The sequence below is a fragment of the Triticum aestivum genome, chromosome 2D (assembly GCF_018294505.1).
Source record: "Triticum aestivum cultivar Chinese Spring chromosome 2D, IWGSC CS RefSeq v2.1, whole genome shotgun sequence".
NCBI classification, from domain to species: domain Eukaryota; kingdom Viridiplantae; phylum Streptophyta; class Magnoliopsida; order Poales; family Poaceae; genus Triticum; species Triticum aestivum.
This window is the reverse complement of record NC_057799.1, coordinates 637,653,318-637,674,685: the sequence shown is the minus strand read 5'-3', so window position 1 is coordinate 637,674,685 and position 21,368 is coordinate 637,653,318. Positions and strand designations below refer to the sequence as shown.

The 21,368-nt window shown below is 47.6% G+C and overlaps 1 protein-coding gene across 1 annotated transcript; it reads left to right on the top strand.

The window, feature by feature from the left end:
* Positions 1–11,244: 11,244 nt before the first annotated feature.
* LOC123055212 (beta-glucosidase BoGH3B) lies at positions 11,245–13,937 on the top strand. The gene is made up of 5 exons (XM_044479199.1): positions 11,245–11,530; positions 11,664–11,959; positions 12,081–12,473; positions 12,651–13,152; positions 13,293–13,937. Exons 1-5 carry the CDS (start codon positions 11,293–11,295, stop codon positions 13,784–13,786), a joined length of 1,923 nt encoding a protein of 640 aa, XP_044335134.1. The 5' UTR covers positions 11,245–11,292; the 3' UTR covers positions 13,787–13,937.
* Positions 13,938–21,368: the final 7,431 nt, after the last annotated feature.

The window sequence follows — 21,368 nt, the reverse complement described above, 5'->3', positions numbered from 1 at the left end:
GCAGCGGCGGCGGCGGCAATCTTCCTCGGCCGGCGATCGGATCTAGGTGGCGGCGACCTACTCCGGCCGATTCAAGGGCGGTGGCGCAGGCCGGTGGCGACCAGGGTTGTCGTGCTGGCGGCGGCGACGAAGAGATCACGTCGGCGGCTATGGTGTCCGATCTGGATCCCTTTCGGATCTGGATGGTGGTTCCTCGAGCCGTCGTGCGCATCCTTTGTTCCGGCGTGGCAAGCGGCCTTTGGACTAGGCACGCGACACGAGGACGTCTGGGGCTCCGGCCCTGGGCGTGGAGGTGGTGGCCATCTTCTTCGCCGGAGGTGGTCGGCTAGATGGTGGTGGATTCTCGCATCCAGTCCCGGCGTAGAGTGGGAAGACGAGGCTGCCGGTGAAAACCGTGGTATGGCTCGGGTCATGGCGGGCGATGGCGGCGTTTTCGCGTCGTTATCTTGTTGAAGACATTGCCTCTGCAGCTTCTGTCGACTTGCTTGCGCTGCTCTGGGTGAAAACCTAGATCCGGAGTTTTCCGATCGGACGATGGCGGTGCTTTTGGCGTCGTTTTCCCTCATGGGGGCATCGTTTTTTGAGCAGCGGCTGGATGCAGGACCAGAGGACGAATTCTTTGGTAGAGCGGTGCGGCATCTCACTCATTGATGGCGGTGGGTCTCGGTGGCATGGCGCTGTGGTGACTCTGCGTCCGATGCGCGGAGATGGACTCGCGCAGGAGGGTGACACGGTCTGGCGTCGTGGTGGCGTCGACGACAGCTAGACCGGGCAAAGTAGATGCAGCAGTACAGCTCTGAAGATGGATTGGTGGCAGGTGGCTGCGGCGGCCTCAGACCCGACAGGCGTCCTAGTTGAGAAGTGCGCCGGACTGGTAGGTGACCCATACCCGGCAGGCGTCTTGGTTGGGACCTCAGGTCGGCTGTGAGGTCTGTTTGGTACTAGGCCCAGACTATCAGCATCCCTTCATCACTTGGATAGGAATAGCGACACTTTTGTTGCCTAGACGGTGGCTTCAGTCTTAATGTTGTATGACTTTGTAAGGTATTATGTGAATAATTAATAAAGTGGCTGTATGCATCGTTCAGATGCAGAGGCCGAGGGTCCTCCTCCATTTCTAAAAAAAACACGTACCGGCCGATCAAAAAATTCAGTCGTCATCACTTATAAGCGTACAACACTTACCATCATTTTGCTTGAGTAAGCTGCCCATGATATCTAGCCAAGACCAAGCCACCAAGGCCCGGTAGTCTCGCGGTTAGCCTCTAGCCTCCCGGAACCAATCCTTCAACTCGAGTGGCCAGCAACTTTTTTTTGAAGGTCGGGAGGCACTACAGGAATCAGGTAATTTTGCCGGCTGTGAAGCACGGACGGCAAAGACCTGAAAATAGACGGCAAAGTGTGTCGGCAAAGATAAGGTGGCAAAGGGTACTTCGCCGCCAGCTTTTCATCGGGCAGACATCAAAGTCTTTGCCGTTGGCCGTTTTATAAATAGACGGAAAAGTGGGCATCTTTGCCGTCATTCGCTCTATGAACATATGACAAAGTTGGCATCTTTGCCGTCAGTCGTTCTATTAACAGATGGCACAGTGGGCATCTTTGCCGTCAGCCATGCTACATTACAGGCGGCACAGATTTTTTTGATTTAAAAGAAATACACAGGGCACATGAACATCAAAACAAACATGAAGGACTAGAGAAAAAATTCTGCTGCAACATTCTCCATAGATCAATTTACAAAATTTACAGATTTGCAACACCTAAACATGAACATTTTCCATATATCGAATTACAAAACTCTGCTAAAACATTATGTATATATTGAGTTTACAGAGAAGATTTATAGAGAAAGAATTTTTCGAGAGGGAGACAGTCGTGGATTGGGTGCGGCCCTCCTCTTCCATAGACGCGCGGGGTTGCCCCGTCGGCAGCCGTGCAAGCCTTGGATCCACTCGCTGTCTAGCACTGCTCCCTGCGGCGCCCGGCGAGGCGAGCGGCATGCAGCAGGTGCCGGTGAGGTGGAGGCCGGCGAGGTGGTGGCCCTCGAGGTGGATGACCGGTTGATGTGAGCGGCGGGATGGGGGCGAGGTGGTAGCCGCCGACGTGGCCGGTGAGGCGAGCGGCCTGCAGCAGTGGCCGCCGAGGTGGGGGTCCAGTGAGGTCGATGCCCGGGGTGATGTGAGAACAGGACGGGGGCGAGGTGGTGCCTCGGGCGACGGCATGATGTTGATCGGGCTGGTTGCGGATCTAGAGAGAGAGAGAGAGAGAGAGAGATCCGTGGGAAAGAGAGGGGGATGGGCGAGCTACGCCAGCGGCGGGGGCGGCCGGTGGGGCGAGCTGTGCCAGGCGGCTGGCGGGGGAAGCTGTGCCGGTGGTCATTGGGGCGAGCGGGGCCGGCCTCCTACGCGAGGAATAGAGGGATCGAGGGAGAGAGATACGGGAGTGGGATGGATAAGGCCTTCCACTATGTGCTCGGTGCCACATTTCTAGTGGAAGAACGACAACGGCCTCGGGGCTGCTTCGCGTGACAAAGGATGGTAGCGTGCTTAATATATTCGCTCAACGAATTTGGCATCGGAGCAGGAAGATGCATCGACACCCATAATTTTTTATTTGGCACCAGCTGGGCAACGTATGGCGTCGATTGCCAAACGTCCATAAAGCAAATTTGGCGCCATTTTTGGCCTACATAGTGGAGGGCCTAAGGGAGAGTGGTGGGTCGGGCATGTGGTGGTGGAGTGTGTGGTGCAGATCGTGGGGCTGTGTTGATGTGCGTATGGAGCAGATCTTGCCACGTCATTGATCCGTGGGCTCGATCCATGTGCTGTGTTTTCTCTTTGCCGTCCGCGTCTTTTATACAGACGGCGAAACACCTCCGCAGCGTGTAGAGGAAAACGCAAATGGCAAAGTATATTTGTGTCAGTCGTTCTTTGTCGTCAGCAGCTGTTGGCAAAATTGGTCTTTGCCATCTACCTCGACGAATGCTGACGGCAAAAAACAGTACTGACAGCAGTTCTCTTGTTTCCCGGTTTTTTTTCTATTGATTTTTTTTGTCACAGGGACGAAATCTTACACAGTGAAGGGGAGGAAATTTGCTACACCTACGGAATCAATCTACGGGAGATTCGTTATGGGCTAAGGTGGGAATCGAGTGATGGTTGGGTTCAAGTCACGAGGAGTTAGGTTGGGCAGACTGGATTGAGATCAAGGGAGTGGGTTAATCCGTAAGCTATTATATAGAATAAGCTATGCAGAGAGAGCTTCTTCCCTGGGGCTGTGGTGTCAGACGTGATGGCCTTGTCACTCGTGCAGGGCATGACGTTATCGCCATCGGATGACGGCCGGACGCAGCGAAGCCCCAAGTCCAGGCCCCAGGCACGAAAGACCCCACCACCGCCGAGAGTCGCCGGGGCGGCGCCGTCAAACAACATACTCGGGCCCTTGCAGCACCAAAAATTTCCAGTAATTAAGAAGAGGAATTCTCATTCAGAAATTGTAGTCAGTCAGAAATCAAGAAACGGAGTGAAATCAAGAAAGCTTGGAACCACATCCAATTTGCGCATCAAGAAATCAAGAAACTCGACAGAGTGGAGCGAACTCACCGTGGTAGGTTGAGAAAAGCGATCGGCATCCTGACGAATAAGAAGTAGATCTACATACAAGAGCGGCGTAACTGAGAGCGAGACCATCTGGACACGTAATCCTGGTCGTAGGTCCTCCTCTGGGGATCTGAGCTAGTGGGCCCGTCAGGACAGATACTCCCTCCGTTTTTCTAGTCTGCATATAAGATTTGGTCAAAGTCAAACTTTGTTAACTTTGACTAAGTTTATAAAAAAAATCGAGATTCACAATATGAAATCAATATTGTTAGATGCATCATGAAATCAATATTGTTAGATGCATCATGAAATCAATTTTCATATCATTTAGCTTTATTATTGTAGATGTTGATATTTTTTTTATAAAGTTAGTCAAACTTTACAAAGTTTGACTTTGATCAAATCTTACATGCAGACTAAAAAGAAACGGAGAGTACACGGCTAGGAAAAGGGTTCGACCCCCCAAATACGACGAGGAACAGTGATGTACGATCGTCCCCGGGTCGTGTTTTTTAAAACAAAGTGACGGCGACGAGCCGAGCCGTGGCTCGCATCCGTTTGCGAAAACTGTGCGTGGATCAGATAGGTATACCCGCCATTGGCTCAAATATAACACCGTCATGGGTCAGTAACTGTTGCCACTTCGACCTTTCTTCGTCAAGTGTGAGCCGTGGCCGACCCTCCTCCCAGCACGCCAGCGGAAGGCGAAAAAATGGCGGCGACGAGCAATATGGGAGAAGGCGCCTCCCCGCCCGACAGCGGACTCGAGTTTCTACTGGATCCGGTTGACAGATAATTGCTCTGTTCTACTCTTCTGTTCTTTCGCCCTGCAGCGCCGCGAGCGGATTATGGTGACAACGGCCTTTGATTTCTGGAGCATGCTGTAGGTTTCCGCTGAGAGAGGCGATTGCATAAGTGTGACAGCCAGATCTGTTGGTGTCAAGGGGCATCGTGCCGTCGGCCATGGCTGGTGCCGATTTCTCCTGCATGGTTGTAGTTGGACACCTCGGCGGCGCTGCTGAGCGCAGCGACAAGAAGAAAGAGTCGCCAACCCAGTCCATGAAATCGACCGGCAAGGTGAACCCAATGGCGCCGGGGTGGACCAGAAGGTAAAAATGAAATTAGTGTTCTTCCTGACCGGATGGTTTTGATTTTTGCAAGTAATGTCACATATTTTCTGTGTATGTCAATGGATGCATGAGGCTATGATTACTTGCGTCAGCTGGTTGTACTCCTAATTTTTGTGATAATCCATGATTGACTGATATACCATTGATTATGAAAGACGAATGCAGCATCTAAAACATCTGAATATGATTTCAGGTTGAGAGTTGGCCGTGCACCTCCGCATAGGGCACCCTGCCCTGGTAGAGTCACTCTACTGGAAGAAACAATCCAGAGGTACGCTGATAAACCGTCGGACAATGTTGTGAAACCAGAGATTGGGATGAGTTTTGACTCCCTGGGGAAGCCTACGATTTCTCTAACCTGTATTCCTGGAGCTTGGATTTGGTATGGGATATGGCAAGAGACGTCTGAACATCGAGAGCGGACAAAGTGTCTGGATACTCGGTTAGCATTTGAAACCAAAAAATCACGAAACCAAAGTTTTTTTATTGCTTGCACTGAATTTCACTTCTAAGCTGAACAAAAGATAAATTTCATTTGCAGGGAAAGCCTGAGGAGCAGAATAGCTGGTGCGAGTGCCCTCCAATGATCAGACTTCTTTAGAGCTGCTCACAATTGATGGTTCACCACTGAACACCGGTCAAGCCACAACTATTCATTGTCCCTTACTTGTGGTGAAAAGGCACAAAAGATTTGGTGAAGCGGCTTAGGGGAAACAATGTGGAACTCAACAAGGTGTACAACATAGTTGGCACTTGGCAGCTTCTTCGGTTCATCTCAGAATGTGCCTTTCACAAAGCGGTCTTCTCCGGAATCTGTGTGGCCGGATAAGTCGAGACCAGGCTGCTGCTGATGTGAACAAGACCCTTGTTGTGTTTAAAGAGATACAGCGCAACGACCCAGAGTTCACCTACTGAGTCCAAGGGGATGAGGAAAGCAGAATCAAGAACCTTATGTGGACAAATGGAAACAACAAGCTGCAGTACAAATTCTTTGGTGATGTCATCACATTCGACACAATGTACCGGACTAATCTGTATGACACATCCTTTGGGTTGTTCGTTGGTGTGAACAATCACTTCCAGAATGTAATCCTAGCTAGCGTCTTGATGCGTTATGAGCAAGTCGAGAGCTTCGAGTGGGTGTTCTCTGAATTCATCAACATGATGGGGGGTAAACATCCACTGACAATACTGACAGGTATGTCATCACTCTTTGAGCCGCATATGTTATGGCTAATATAAGAAATGTACATGCAGATAACTATGTTGTTCTATGTGCAAATTGTAGATCAAGCGAGAGCCATGGAGTTGCAATCAAGACAGAGTTACCCGGGACTCTGCACACCTACTCGGCGGCCCCGATGGTACGGTTGGTGGCGGCAGTGGCGCCAGCTCCATAACGAGGATGTTCTTCCTCCACCGGCTCCCTCGCGCCCCGGCGGTGGCTGCCCCATTGTTGGGTCTGCCATTCCTCCACCATCTCCCTCACAAGCTAAGATGTTCTTCCTGCCCTGCCGTTCACATCCGCAAGGCCCCCATCAAGATCCTCCAAGAATGAAGGGCTCCAAGAGGAACTAGCTGCAACTACAAGTGAAAAGCCCCATAAAGATCCTCATCAAGGTATTCCCATCAGAATTATGGAATTTTTCATATGCTAATGGCCTCAAAAAAATTCAATTACACATGCTTTAGCCTCAAACGGCACTCAAAGATGTAACCTGTACATGCCTTAGCAAATACAGTCCATATCTTTTTTCAACTACTACTACATGCTTAAGAATACTCAATTGTTTATGTGATGGTTCAGTGGTTGAATGATATTATTCTTGACTAACTTGTTTTATAGAAGCAAACACTGCTGCAGTCACAAGTCTTAGAAAAATCAGCAAGGCAATACTGGTGGTTTGTGAGAACTGAACCTTTGAATCCAGTGAGAACCAGGGTGCTGGTATTTTGAGTCCAGTGAGGAGTGAGAACTGAACCTTTGAATCCTTTTTTGAGGCATTGTTCAGATTCTTTTGATAGGGCCTAGTTAGTGCTAAAAGCATACAGTCATATTGGCGTACTTGTCATAAAGTTCCTCTCATTTCACTCCATTCAAACAACAATTGCAAATTTATACAGCTGATCAGACCGTATACTTTGCTGTTTGCGGAGGGACAACTTGACAGCTTGCTCTTTCCTTGATCATTTCGTTGCAATTGTTCGGGAACTTGCACAACATACAGCAGATTTCTATCTCGTAGCTTGCTCTAGTTTTCTCTATGCCTTCTTAAAGCTGCTGTGAAATTTTCAAACTGATAGCTAACTTAGAAAATAGTAAGATTGGAATCAGTACTTGCTAATGCCCGACACTTGAGGTGGAGACCGGTGTTCTGAACTTAATTGCTTTTTGCACCTAACAGGAAAATATGTGAGAAGTTTAACTGTCCATATCAATTCTAGACTCCTAGTCATACTGGTAAAACTCCTTTTCAGGTAAAAGTAGCCATATTAAGCCACACATCCTTTTCTCTTCAACAACGAGTGCAAACCTTTCAAATTATACAGCAGCCGATGTAGAAAAAAGATATACACGAGTTAAAATATAAGATCCTAGCTAGACTCCTAGTACACTTCATTCAAAACTCTTGTGCTAATTAAACTTCCGTTTGTGAAGACATAGTATAGTCGAGCATTCATATGATGATTTCCAACTACAGAATTATCTCTTAATTCACATCCTGGAAGAGAAACGATCTCCAAGCCTCATGCTCGAATTAAATTTGGTATGCACAAGTAATTACTCCCTCCGTTCCACAATATATGATTATTTTTGAAGCTATGTTAGCTTGAAAAACGATCTTACATTGTGGGACGGAGGGAGTATTTACCAACTGGATTAAAAAATGTCAGCATGACCATCTGTGTACAATATTTTCGATTATGCCAATGACCATGTGCCAATGCATCAGTTCTTATTCATCTCACTCACAATCAACCTATTTCTGTTTTGTGTCAGGCCAAGTCTTCCAAGCGAAACAGCATACCAAGTCTTCCAAGCAAAACAGCAGGAAGCAAGAAACCAGGCAGTAGTTTGTAATCCTGTTGAGTTTACTGAAATGGGCATCATGTTTACTGAAATGCTCATCATGTTTCAGAATTTTGAGGGTTCTCTCGATGTGCATTGAATCTTGTGTCTTGTGTCTTTCTGTACACTTTCTGAATGAGCAAGAAACCAAGCAAAACGTTGAGTTTACTGAATCTTGTGTCTTTTTGTACACTGGCTAGTAATCATCGGCTATGCATACACTGCTGTAGTTTCTGTTTCTGTTACTGAAAAGTACTCCGTAGACAAGTATCATCGGCTGCACTAATTCTAGTGGTGTGTGGGTTATGCGGGCTGCACTAGTTCCTGTCAAATTCTTTTTTTTTGCGGGGAGTTCCTGTCAAATTCGGCTGCACTAGTTTGGTTGATGCACAGTTCCCTATCAAATTGGCTTACGCGGGTGTATGCGGGCTGTTTGCACGATGAAGGAGAACCAGAGGCGGACATGGCTCCCGATCTGGTAGCAGCTGGTAGGCGGCTATTCGCTGCGTCCGTCAACACGCAGTGGAACAGGGAGGCCCAGGAAAAAACCTGACCCATCCACGAGTATCCTGTACAGGTCCGACGGAGTGGTTGAGCAGCAAATTAATGCATGGGCCCCGCCCTGGAATACTTTGGCAATACGGTTGTCGCATGCAGTGTGGAATACAGAAAACGCATGCATCCCGAGGACAGCCAATGAACGTGATTTCGGTATCAGCTGGCGCCAGGATCAGATGCGAATTTTTGATTATAACTACACTATACAAGAAAGATACTAATACCAACAAATACACCCTCTCCAAACTAAAGACTTACCTTTAATATTCATTATGACATTTTGAATTGCTCATAACGTTTGAATTCCTTATTGTGAACTTGTTTTAGATATTTCAATTCAGGTCGACATGAACTTTAAAACAAGACTAATCTAGGACATATTTTCACCGGCTTGATTTTTTAATCATGTTTTAGTTTCAATTATATTTAAAATAAGAGGTTTCACTCCTTTTCAAAATCAGTTTTCTATCAATTCAGAAAATTGATTTCACACATTTGAGTAAACTAATTTGACTCATTCCATAAAACTGATTTTGCTTATTTTCAAAAATGGTTTAGCTCAATTCAAAAACTAATTTCACTCTTTACATGAAACTGATTTTGCTCGTCCTGGAAAACTGTTTTCTCTCATTCATTACACATACATCAATCGTTTCAAAGAATTTGTTTCATTCATTTTAAAGAACTCGTTTTAGTCATTTATTCACTTATTTCAAATAAGAGGTTTCACTATTTATTTTCAGTCATTTAAAAAACATTTTGAAGTCAATTCAAAGAAAAAAACTCATTGATTGCAAAAACATTGATTTCATGGAATTTAAATAAATAACTTCACTCATTTCCAAAACCTGCTTTCACTCATTTTATGACTCCATTCATTTAAAAAAACTTTATTCTTTTGAAGTATTTTTTAAGTTTAGGGTTCTGAGAGTGAAATATGAGAAAATGGATTATTTTCAAAGAGTTGATATATATTTTTGGAAATGATTAATTCAAAAGAATGAAACCGATTATTTCACTTATGTAACTAACTACACAAATAATCTATTTCACACACTTAAATATATTTAGTGAATACGTGAATCGAAACGTTGAAAATTAAACTTTCTAAAATTGTGTCCAAGATTGTTCTTATTCTAAAGGTCTTGGCGTCAAGAGTTGAAATATGTAGAAAACATACACTAATGTATGGTTTAATATATACGAGTGATCTAAAATTACAAAGATGGAATAAAATGATCGTTTTTTAGGGATAAAATGATGGGTTTGATAGTGAGAGAGGCGATAGTGAACTCCTCGTAATCTGTACTTGAGTCACAAAAAAGATGAACCATGCATGCTACCTTTAGAGAACCTAAAGCTGGACTTAGCAAATCTGGCACGTTAAACATCCACGGACGCGGCTGGGCGCGTTTGCGGACAGTGATCGGTTGACCTTTAAATTTCCTTGTCCACAACAGGGTATCTCATTAGCAAAACACCAAATCCATATAATTACATGCAAGCGTAAACCTAACTAAATCTTCGCCCGCGCTCGTTCGCCTTCAAGTCCTTGTTCCTGTCTATGTTCATGTCAGGTGGCCGTGAGACCCATGAAGTGAAGCTCCAGTTGTCGACGAGGTAGAGTATGACATGGGAAATGGACTGGCTCAGATGGACACGAGGCCCTACCATCTCCCATGTCCTACTCTTTCTCGTCGGAGCTTATGGCCTTGACGTTGCCGGTTGAGGTGAGGTCCACGATAAACCACTCGTGATCTGAGCCAGATAGCTCCATCACTTGGTTGCGGCGCCAATGGGTGCCGGTCAACTGTAGCGGCGTGCGACTCCGCCTTAGTGGCCTTGGCTGCGAGGGCTGCAGCTACCACTCGCGCCATGTGCTTAGCACGGCGAGATGGGTCGGCGTGGGCCGGATTCGGCGTGACAGACATGCCTAGGCGTGCCTAGACCTCCCCATATTGGCCCCCAGGTTTGGTCAAGATATGAGGGGTCCCGGTTAGCCCATACATATAGGCCCGGTTTAAGGCGCCCAGCTGGGTCACGTTTTCTAGCACGACATAGTAGGGAGGAGGGTTGAGGAGTATGTCTGCAGATGCTCATATCTGTCTATGGTGGGACCCAAAAGAAATAAATATCAACACTTAAAGCTAGGAACGGAACCAATATTCAATTCAGTGCTAGGGCTCATCTGCACCTGATGAATAATAAAACAAAAAATAGCAGAAAAATTCCAAAAATCTGAATTTTTTTGGAGGCAAGATGATTATGTGCGCGAGGTGCGTGCAAAATTTCGTGGCTAAAGGACATTTGAGGAGCTCGCAACAAAAAAGACAAAATGAGCTCCAAACAGCGTAGTTTTCAAAAGCTTCTCACATGTTTGAAAATTATTGTTTTTGCCGAGAGCTACCGAAATGTCCATCCTCCACGGAATTTGGCACGGCTTCATGCACATGAGTACTATTTTTAATGATTTTACTGTTCCTCACGGTGCAGTTGCACCCGAGAGCCAAAATGCCCTTTCCGAAAAGTCTTGATATACTTCACCATGTGGCAGCACCGCATTGGCTCGTGTGTTGCCGGTGGGTAACGTTGCCGCTAAAAATGTCTTTGCCGCCCGGCCTTTTCTCGCTCGATTATAGTTGCAACTGCAACGCCGAGCGAGAGGTTGACACTGGAATCAGTCCATCGACCTCCCCTGCTGTAAATTGATCACTCCTCTGTTGAAGCGTTCACCGTTGTACACGTTATGTTTATGACCGGTTCTCCAGGATCTGTACCGGCTCCTTCATCCTCTCGGTAGTGCCTAGCTAGATTGTAGGAGTTCAGTTGAGTCCTGGGGCTGCCTCTCATCTCCTCTCCTCTGTATTTAAACCGCATGATGTCAACTGCTACACTCTCATCACACCCACTTCTTTGCTCGACTTAGAGATCAGAAATGGCAATGCAGACGGGCTGCTGCTCGGCGGCGGCGGTCCTCCTCCTCCTCGTGGTTGCCGCGGCCGGTGCGTCGGTCGCCGGGGCGTCGTATGTCAGGTACAAAGACCCCAAGCAGCCGATCCAGGCGCGCGTGGAGGATCTCCTCGGCCGGATGAGGATCGAGGAGAAGATCGGGCAGATGACGCAGATCGAGCGCCACAACGCCTCCTCCGCCGTCATCGAGAAGTACTTCGTCGGTACGTACTCCCTCCCTTAATTTGCTCTCTTCCTTCCTTCCTTCACCGGCGAGGCCAATCGGTCGATCGCGTGTGCGTGTCATCCCTGCATTGCATGTGGGTTTGATCGATGGATCGATGGATGTGCATGCAGGGAGCGTGCTGAGCGGTGGCGGCAGCGCGCCGTCGGAGAAGGCGTCGGCAGCGACGTGGCAGGAGATGATCACCAAGATGCAGAAGGCCGCGCTCAGCACCCGCCTCGGCATCCCCATCATCTACGGCATCGACGCCGTGCATGGCAACAACAACGCCTACAACGCCACCATCTTCCCCCACAACGTCGGCCTTGGCGCCACCAGGGACCCCGACCTGGTCAAGCGCATCGGCCGCGCCACGGCGCTCGAGGCCAGGGCCACTGGCATCCCCTACACCTTCGCGCCATGCGTCGCGGTGCGTAATAATCTCTTCATATCAATCATTTTTTGGCTACATACATATAGGAGTATATGTCAAAAGTCGTCGTCGACCGTTATTAACACATGCATCCGGCTGGGACGGGGCATGCATGCAGGTTTGCCGTGATCCGAGGTGGGGCGGGTGCTACGAGAGCTTCAGCGAGGACACGAAGCTGGTGCAGCTGATGACGTCGGCCGTCATCCCCGGCCTGCAGGGCGACGTCTCCACCAAGCACCCCAGGGGCGTCCCCTTCGTGGGCGGGCCCAAGCACGTGGCCGCCTGCGCCAAGCATTTCGTCGGCGACGGCGGGACGCACCACGGGATCAGCGGCAACAACACCGTGCTCAGCTTCCACGACCTGATGCGGATCCACATGCCGCCCTACTACGACGCCGTCATCAAGGGCGTCGCCTCCGTCATGATCTCCTACTCCAGCTGGAACGGCGTCAAGATGCACGAGAACAAGTACCTCATCACCCAGATCCTCAAGGAAAAGATGCACTTCAGGGTACGTCCTACGTATAATTTGCCATCCCACATGCTCCCTCTGTAAACAAATATAAAAACATTAATTAGATCATGAAAGTAGTGATCTAAACGCTCTTATATTTCATTACGGACGGAGTACTACATTGTCATTGTCACTTCGTCCATCACTCACATGGTACTTGACACGTACGAGCAGGGTTTTGTGATCACGGACTGGCAGGCGGTGGACAAGATCACCACCCCGCCGCACAAGCACTACTACCACTCCATCCAGGAGACCATCCACGCCGGCATCGACATGGTCATGATCCCATTCGACTACCCCGAGTTCGTCGCCGACGTCCAGGCCCAGGTCATGCGCGGCGCTATCAAGATGGACCGCATCAACGACGCCGTCTCCCGCATCCTCAGGGTCAAGTTCGCCATGGGCCTCTTCGAGAACCCCTTCCCCGAACACAGCCTCGCCGCCCAGCTCGGCAGCAAGGAGCACCGGGAGCTCGCCAGGGAGGCCGTCAGGAAGTCCCTCGTGCTGCTCAAGAACGGCAAAGGCAGGAAAGACGGCAAGCCCGTCCTCCCGCTCTCCAAGAAGGCCAAGAAGATCCTCGTCGTCGGCACCCACGCCCACGACCTCGGCCTCCAGTGCGGCGGCTGGACCAAGTCCTGGCAGGGTCAGGCCGGCAACGGCATCACCGGCCATGGTACCTACTTAATTACCTCGATCGCGTCCTCATCTTTCTCTCTCTCATCAACCGACCGCTCCTTCTGCTTGGAGTACGTGTTGATGCTTATAGGAGTATATGTTAGTTAGTTGTTGACTAATAAGTACGTTACGATGCAGGCACCACCATCCTTGAGGCCATCAAGTCGGCCGTGGACAAGAAGACGGTCATCGACTACTCGGAGCACCCGGACAAGGGCAACGTCTCCAAGAACGAGGACGAGTACGACTACGCTGTGGTGGTGGTGGGCGAGCACCCCTACGCCGCCACCGCCGGCGACAACCTGAACCTCACCATCCCGGGCCCGGGGCCGGAGGTCATCAGGAAGGTGTGCGAGCTCGTCAAGTGCGTCGTCGTCCTCGTCTCGGGCCGTCCGCTCGTCGTCGAGCCATACCTGGACACCATTGACGCGCTCGTCGCTGCCTGGCTGCCGGGCACCGAGGGCCACGGCGTCGCTGATGTGCTCTTCGGGGACCACGGATTCTCCGGCAAGCTGCCCAGGACGTGGGTCAGGTCCGTCGACCAGCTGCCCATGAACTACGGCGACAAGCTCTACGACCCGCTCTTCCCCTTCGGATTCGGACTCACCACCAAGCCGGCTGATCGCAGCTAGCTAGCTTAGCTAGCCCCTCATCGGATCGAGTTTGGATTTCATCTTTTTCCATAGCATTAGCCTCAGATTAATCCCTTAGTTAATTAGCCCCTGCATGCCCCTGAGTGAGAAATCGATCGATCGAAAATAAATGAGCAAGGTTTTGATCGCATATACGTTGCCGTGTGTGTGAGTTCGTTGTCAATGTCCGATGAACTTGATATAGGTTCTGTAGTGATGCCAAAATTTTCAGGATGGGAGTGGGCCGACCACGACATGACCCTGTGGGCATCAAGGCCACTTTGGAGGCCATGGGCCGACCCATTTCAAGAAAAGTCAGTGGCCTCACTAGCCCGATGGGCATCCCGGGTCAACCCAAGTTGTAGCTTTATGTACTTTTTTGGGCCGTGGTTACTTAGGCCAACTCCAGCACACGACCCCAAACGGATGTTCATTTTGCCCGAATTCTGTCCGTTTGGGTAGGGCAATGAGGTCGTGTCCGGGCCTGTCCTGGAATGCGGTGGCCGTGCGCCCAGCGCGCGGACGCATTCTTTGGCCCCATCATGTCCGCCACGGCAAAAAATGCCCATATATTCATATTTCAATGTTTAAAACTAGTTTGCACGCCCAAATATTAATTGTGTGAAAATAAAAATAGTTTTACAACCCAATCGAAATTGTCTCTAATAAAATAGTTTTACAACCAAATCGAAATTGTCTTGAATGAACATAAGAAGCAGTACATCTATTGGTTGCCAATGTGAGTCCACACGTGCTCAACCAAGTCATTTGGAAGATCCAAATGAGTGTGCCAATCACGCAGTTCACGATGAAATTGGGCAAACTGTTCAAACGTGGCCGGTTCTTGGTGCAGGGGTTCAACATTTTCACCTTGATAATTAAATCCTTGGTCGAACATCCTGTTATCCCGCTCGTCCTCGACGATCATGTTGTACATGATCACACAAGCAGTCATCACATCTCAAAGCTTCCCTTCATCCCATGTCAATGCATGGTTTCGAACGATACCCCATCAGGATTGAAGCACACCAAAAGCACGTTCCACATCCTTTCTAGCACTCTCTTGCATTTGGGCAAATCTCTTTCTCTTCTCACCTTGGGGGTTCGAGATTGTCTTCACAAAATTTGACCACTGAGGATATATACCATCAGTTAGGTAGTATCCCTTGTTGTACTGGTGGCCGTTGAGCTCAAAGTTGACAGGTGGGGAGTGGCCTTCTACAAGCCTTGCAAAGACTGGAGAATGTTGCGGCATGTTTATTTCATTATGAGAACCTGCCATGCCGAAAAAAGAATGCCATATCCAAATATCCTGCGAAGCCACCATTTCTAATATGATAGTGCATGCTTTAACATGCCCCTTGTACTGTCCCTGCAAAGCAAATGGACAGTTCTTCCACTCCTAATGCATACATTCTATGCTGCCAAGCATGCCTGGAAAGCCTCTAGCTGTGTTGGTCGCCAACAATCTCTCTGTATCAGCGGCATTTGGCTGCCTCAAGTACTCAGGGCCAAACACTGTCACTACGGCCTTGCAGAAGTTGTGCAGTGACAGCAAACATGTCGACTCACTCATACGCACATACTCATCCACCAGATCGCCTGGAATCCCATAGGCAAGCATGCGGATGGCCGCGGTGCATTTCTGGTAAGAGGAGAATCCAAGCTTGCCAAGGGCATCCGTCTTGCACTCGAAGTATGCGTCATGAGCAACCACTCCCTCTCGGATACAATTGAACACATGCCTCGCCATACGAAAACGGCGACGGGATTTATCCGGCTTGAAGAGCGAGGTGTTCCTAAAGTAATCGGCATAGAGCAGGGCGTGGCCTCTCTCCCTGTTGCGGTTCAGGTTGGGAGCACAGCCAGGGACTGACCCCCTGTACCGAGGAAGCTGTCGTTCAATGTGGTCATGAACGACCAGTCCCATCACACGTTTGTATGAAACAAAACCAGACTTCAAATCCCTACGAATCTTTGGTTGTGCATGTTGGCCGAACCTAAGACCATACAACACACGCAAACTTGCGTTTCGCTCAAAAAGATGTGTGTTTTTGGGCTATAGTCCTATGCATAAAGGCGTCAAGTGTTTAGATGTTCCCACAGGCCGAGTTTATATATCTCGTGACGTTGTGTTTGATGAATCAGTTTTCCCTTTTGAATCCCTCCATCCTAATGCCGGCGCCCTTCTCCGTCAATAATTTCTTCTTCTTCCATCCACACTTCGATCTTTTGATCACGGGGGAAACAATTGCACTAACCAACATGACAATAATATCCCTGCTGGAACCAGTTCTTGTCTCCCATGTGTGCAGGTACCTGAAGAAAACGGAGTTCAAAACAATCAGAATGATCAAAATCTCGTCCAAAACGGAGCTATATTTCATGTAGAAGAAGAAGACGAAGCTGGCGCGACGTTTGGGGAAGATTTGGCGGCGTTCGAGGAAGATTTGGCGGCGCATGCCACCCCTGCGCGTCAATCCTCCTCGGATCTGGCACGGGCATCTTCTTCGGATCACGAGCCGGTCGGCCAGGAGAGCCAGGCGCGGGCGAGCCGCCCCGCGACTGCCACGTCATCACGCGGAGGATCTCCCTCGAGCAGCCCGCGCATGCAGCCGACCGCTGCGAGGCGCGGCGTGCACATGTGGCCAACAGGCCCACTTGGCGCGGTCGGTGCAGGATCAGCTGCGGCAACTGATGGTGTGGGTGCTGACGGACAGGCCACATCTGTGACCCCCGGATCCGGTGCGGCAACACCTGTTTCTTCTTCGGGATCGTCTGCAACCAGCGATTATGTGCGCCCGCATGTACAACAACAACCAGCCACACCCAGAGTCACAACTCGGCTACAAAAAGGTATTAAAAACCCGAAAGTAAGAACTGATGGCACTATACCGTATGGCATGTTGTGCATTTCAGGAGAGCCAACAAAACTAGATGATGCACTTGGAGATCAAAAGTGGAAAAAGGCTGTGGATGAGGAGTATACAGCCCTGATGAGAAACAAGACATGACATTTGGTACCAAATCAAAAAGGTAAAAACATCATTTATTGTAAGTGGGTGTATAGGATCAAGAAAAAGGCAGATGGCTCCATTGACAGGTATAAAGCACGTCTTGTTGCTAAAGGTTTTAAGAAGCATTATGGTATTGATTATGAGGATACATTTAGTCCTGTGGTAAAAGCAGCAACCATAAGACTTGTGCTAGCTATTGCTGTTGGGGAACATGGTAATGTCAAAAAATTTCCTACGCACACACAGGATCATGGTGATGCATAGCAACGAGTGGGGAGAGTGTGTCCACGTACCCTCGTAGACCGAAAGCGGAAGCGTTAGCACAACGCGGTTGATGTAGTCGTACGTCTTCACGATCCGACCGATCCAAGTACCGAACGTACGTCACCTCCGAGTTCAGCACACGTTCAGGTCGATGACGTCCCGCGAACTCCGATCCAGCAGAGCTTCACGGGAGAGTTCCGTCAACACGACGGCGTGATGACGGTGATGATGTTGCTACCAACGCAGGGCTTCGCCTAAGCACCACTACGATTAGACCGAGGTGGAATATGGTGGAGGGGGGCACCGCACACGGCTAAGAGATCAAGAGATCAATTGTTGTGTCTAGAGGTGCCCCTGCCCCCATATATAAAGGATGGAGGAGGGGAGGCCGGCCAGCCCCTAGGGCGCACCAGAAGCGTGGAGTCCTACTAGGACTCCCTAGTCCTAGTAGGATTCCTCCTCCCACATGGAATAGGAAAAAGGGAAGGGAAAAGGAGAAGGAAGGAAGGGGGCGCCCCGCTTCCCTAGTCCAATTCGGACCAGACCATGGGGAGGGGTGCGGCCACCTTTTGAGGCCTTTCTCTCCTTTCCCGTATGGCCCATTAAGGCCCAATACGAATTCCCGTAACTCTCCGGTACTCTGAAAAATACCCGAATCACTCGGAACCTTTTCGATGTCCGAATATAGTCGTCCAATATATCGATCTTTACGTCTCGACCATTTCGAGACTCCTCGCCATGTCCCCGATCTCATCCGGGACTCTGAACTACCTTCGGTACATCAAATCACATAACTCATAATACAAATCGTCACCGAACGTTAAGCGTGCGGACCCTACGGGTTCGAGAACTATGTAGACATGACCGAGACATGTCTCCGGTCAATAACCAATAGCGGAACCTGGATGCTCATATTGGCTCCCACATATTCTACGAAGATCTTTATCGGTCAAACCGCATAACAACATACGTTGTTCCCTTTGTCATCGGTTTGTTACTTGCCCGAGATTCGATCGTCGGTATCTCAATACCTAGTTCAATCTCGTTACTGGCAAGTCTCTTTACTCGTTTCGTAATACATCATCCCGCAACTAACTCATTAGTTACAATGCTTGCAAGGCTTATAGTGATGTGCACTACCGAGTGGGCCCAGAGATACCTCTCCGACAATCGGAGTGACAAATCCTAATCTTGAAATACGCCAACCCAACATGTACCTTCGGAGACACCTGTAGAGCACCTTTATAATCACCCAGTTACGTTGTGACGTTTGGTAGCACACAAAGTGTTCCTCCGGTAAACGGGAGTTGCATAATCTCATAGTCACAGGAACATGTATAAGTCATGAAGGAAGCAATAGCAACATACTAAACGATCAAGTGCTAAGCTAACGGAATGGGTCAAGTCAATCACATCATTCTCTAATGATGTGATCCCGTTTATCAAATGACAACTCATGTCTATGGCTAGGAAACTTAACCATCTTTGATTCAACGAGCTAGTCAAGTAGAGGCATACTAGTGACACTTTGTTTGTCTATGTATTCACACATGTACAAAGTTTCCGGTTAATACAATTCTAGCATGAATAATAAACATTTATCATGAAATAAGTAAATAAATAATAACTTTATTATTGCCTCTAGGGCATATTTCCTTCAGTCTCCCACTTGCACTAGAGTCAATAATCTAATTCACATCATCATGTGATTTAACACTAATATTCACATCTGCATGTGATTAACACCCATAGTTCACATCGTCATGTGACCAACACCCAAAGGGTTTACTAGAGTCAATAATCTAGTTCACATTAATATGTGATTAACACCCAAAGAGTACTAAGGTGTGATCATGTTTTGCTCGTTAGAGAAGTTTAGTCAACGGGTCTGTCACATTCAGAGCCGTATGTATTTTGCAAAATATTCTATGTCTACAATGCTCTACACGGAGTTACTCTAGCTAATTGCTCCCACTTTCAATATGTATCCAGATTGAGACTTAGAGTCATCTGGATTGGTGTAAAAGCTTGCATCGACGTAACTCTTTACGACGAACTCTTTATCACCTTTATAACCGAGAAATATTTCCTTAGCCCTTACTAAGGATATTCTTGACCGCTGTCCAGTGATCTACTTCTAGATCAAAAATTGTACTCCCTTGCCAAACTCAGAGCAAGGTATACAATAGGTCTAGTACACAACATAGCATACTTTATAGAACCTATGACTGAGGCATAGGGAATGACTTTTCATTCCTTTTCTATTTTCTGCCATGGTCGGGTTTTGAGTCTTACTCAACTTCACACCTTGCAACACAGGCAAGAACTCCTTCTTTGACTGTTCCATTTTGAACTACTTCAAAATCTTATCAACGTATGTACTCGTTGAAAAAACCTTAGAAATGCTACAGAGCTCCCACTCACTTTCTTGTAAATACAGGCTTCTCCAAAAGTCTGTATAAAATCATATGCTTTGATCAACTCATCAAAGCGTATATTCCAACTCCGAGATGCTTGCACCAGTCCATAGATGGATCACTGGAGCTTGCACACTTTGTTAGCACCTTTAGGATTGACAAAACCTTCTGGTTGCATCATATACAACTCTTCTTTAATAAATCCATTAAGGAATGCAGTTTTGACATCCATTTGCCAGATTTCATAAAATGTGGCAATTGCTAACATAATTCGGATAGACTTAAGCATCGATACGAGTGAGAAAATCTCATCGTATTCAACACATTGAACTTGTCGAATTTTTTTTCCGACAATTCGAGCTTTGTAGATAGTAATACTACTATCAGCGTTCATCTTCCTCGTGTAGATCCATTTATTTTCTATGGCTTGCCGATCATCGGGCAAGTCCACCAAAGTCCACACTTTGTTCTCATATATGGATCCCATCTCAGATTTCATGGCCTTCAAGCCATTTCACGGAATCTGGGCTCATCATCGCTTCCTAATTGTTCGTAGGTTCATCATGGTATAGTAAAATGACTTCAGAATAGGATTACCGTACCACTCTGGTGCGGATCTTAATCTGGAAGATCTACAAAGTTCGGTAGTAACTTGATCTGAAGCTTCATGATCATCATCATTAGCTTCCTCTCTAATTGGTGTAGGAATCACTAGAACTGATTTCTGTGATAAACTACTTTCCAATTCGGGAGAAGGTACAATTTCAAGCTCTACTTTCCTCCCACTCACTTCTTTCGAGAGAAACTCCTTCTCTAGAAAGGATCCATCTTAGCAACGAAGACCTTGCCTTCGGATCTATGATAGAAGGTGTACCCAACAGTTTCCTTTGGGTATTCTATGAAGACGCACTTCTCCGATTTAGGTTCGAGCTTATCAGGTTGAAACTTTTTCACATAAGCATCGCAGCCCCAAATTTTAAGAAACGACAACTTTGGTTTCTTGCCAAACCACAGTTCATAAGGCATCGTCTCAACGGATTTTGATGGTGCCCTATTTAAAGTGAATGCAGCTGTCTTTAATGCATAACCCCAAAATGATGGTGATAAATCGGTAAGATACATCATAGATCGCACCATATCCAATAAAGTGCGGTTACAACGTTCGAACACACCATTACGTTGTGGTGTTCCATGTGGCGTGAGCTGTGAAACTATTCCACATTGTTTTAAATGAAGGCCAAACTCGTAATTCAAATATTCTCCTCTACGATCAGATTGTAGAAACTTTATTTTCTTGTTACGATGATTCTCCACTTCACTCTGAAATTCTTTGAGCTTTTCAAATGTTTAAACTTGTGCTTCATTAAGTAGATATACTCATATCTGCTCAAATCATCTGTGAAGGTCAGAAAATAACGATACCCGCCACGAGCACCAACACTCATTGGGTCGCATACATCGGTATGTATTATTTCCAACAAGTCAGCAGCTCGTTCCATTGTTCCGGAGAACGGGGTTTTAGTCATCTTGCTCAAAAGGCACGGTTTGCAAGCATCAAATGATTCATAACCAAGTGATTCTAAAAGTCCATCTTTATGGAGTTTCTTCATGCGCTTTACACCGATATGACCCAAACGGCTGTGCCGCAAATAAGTTGCACTATCATTATCAACTTTGCATCTTTTGGCATTATTATTATGAATTTGTGCATCACTACGATCGAGATCCAACAAACTGTTTTCATTGGGTGTATGACCATCGAAGGTTTTATTCATGTAAACAGAACAACAATTATTCTCTAACTTTAAATGAATAACCGTATTGCAATAAACATGATCAAATCATATTCATGCTCAACGCAAACGCCAAATAACATTTATTTAG

Excerpts from the sequence above, each read along its gene's own strand:
- LOC123055212 (XM_044479199.1), top strand. The coding sequence starts at position 11,293 with ATGGCAATGCAGACGGGCTGCTGCTCGGCGGCGGCGGTCCTCCTCCTC. Across the intron at positions 11,960-12,080 it reads CCTTCGCGCCATGCGTCGCG|GTTTGCCGTGATCCGAGGTG; the intron begins GTGCGTAATAAT and ends GCATGCATGCAG. Across the intron at positions 12,474-12,650 it reads AGGAAAAGATGCACTTCAGG|GGTTTTGTGATCACGGACTG; the intron begins GTACGTCCTACG and ends ACGTACGAGCAG.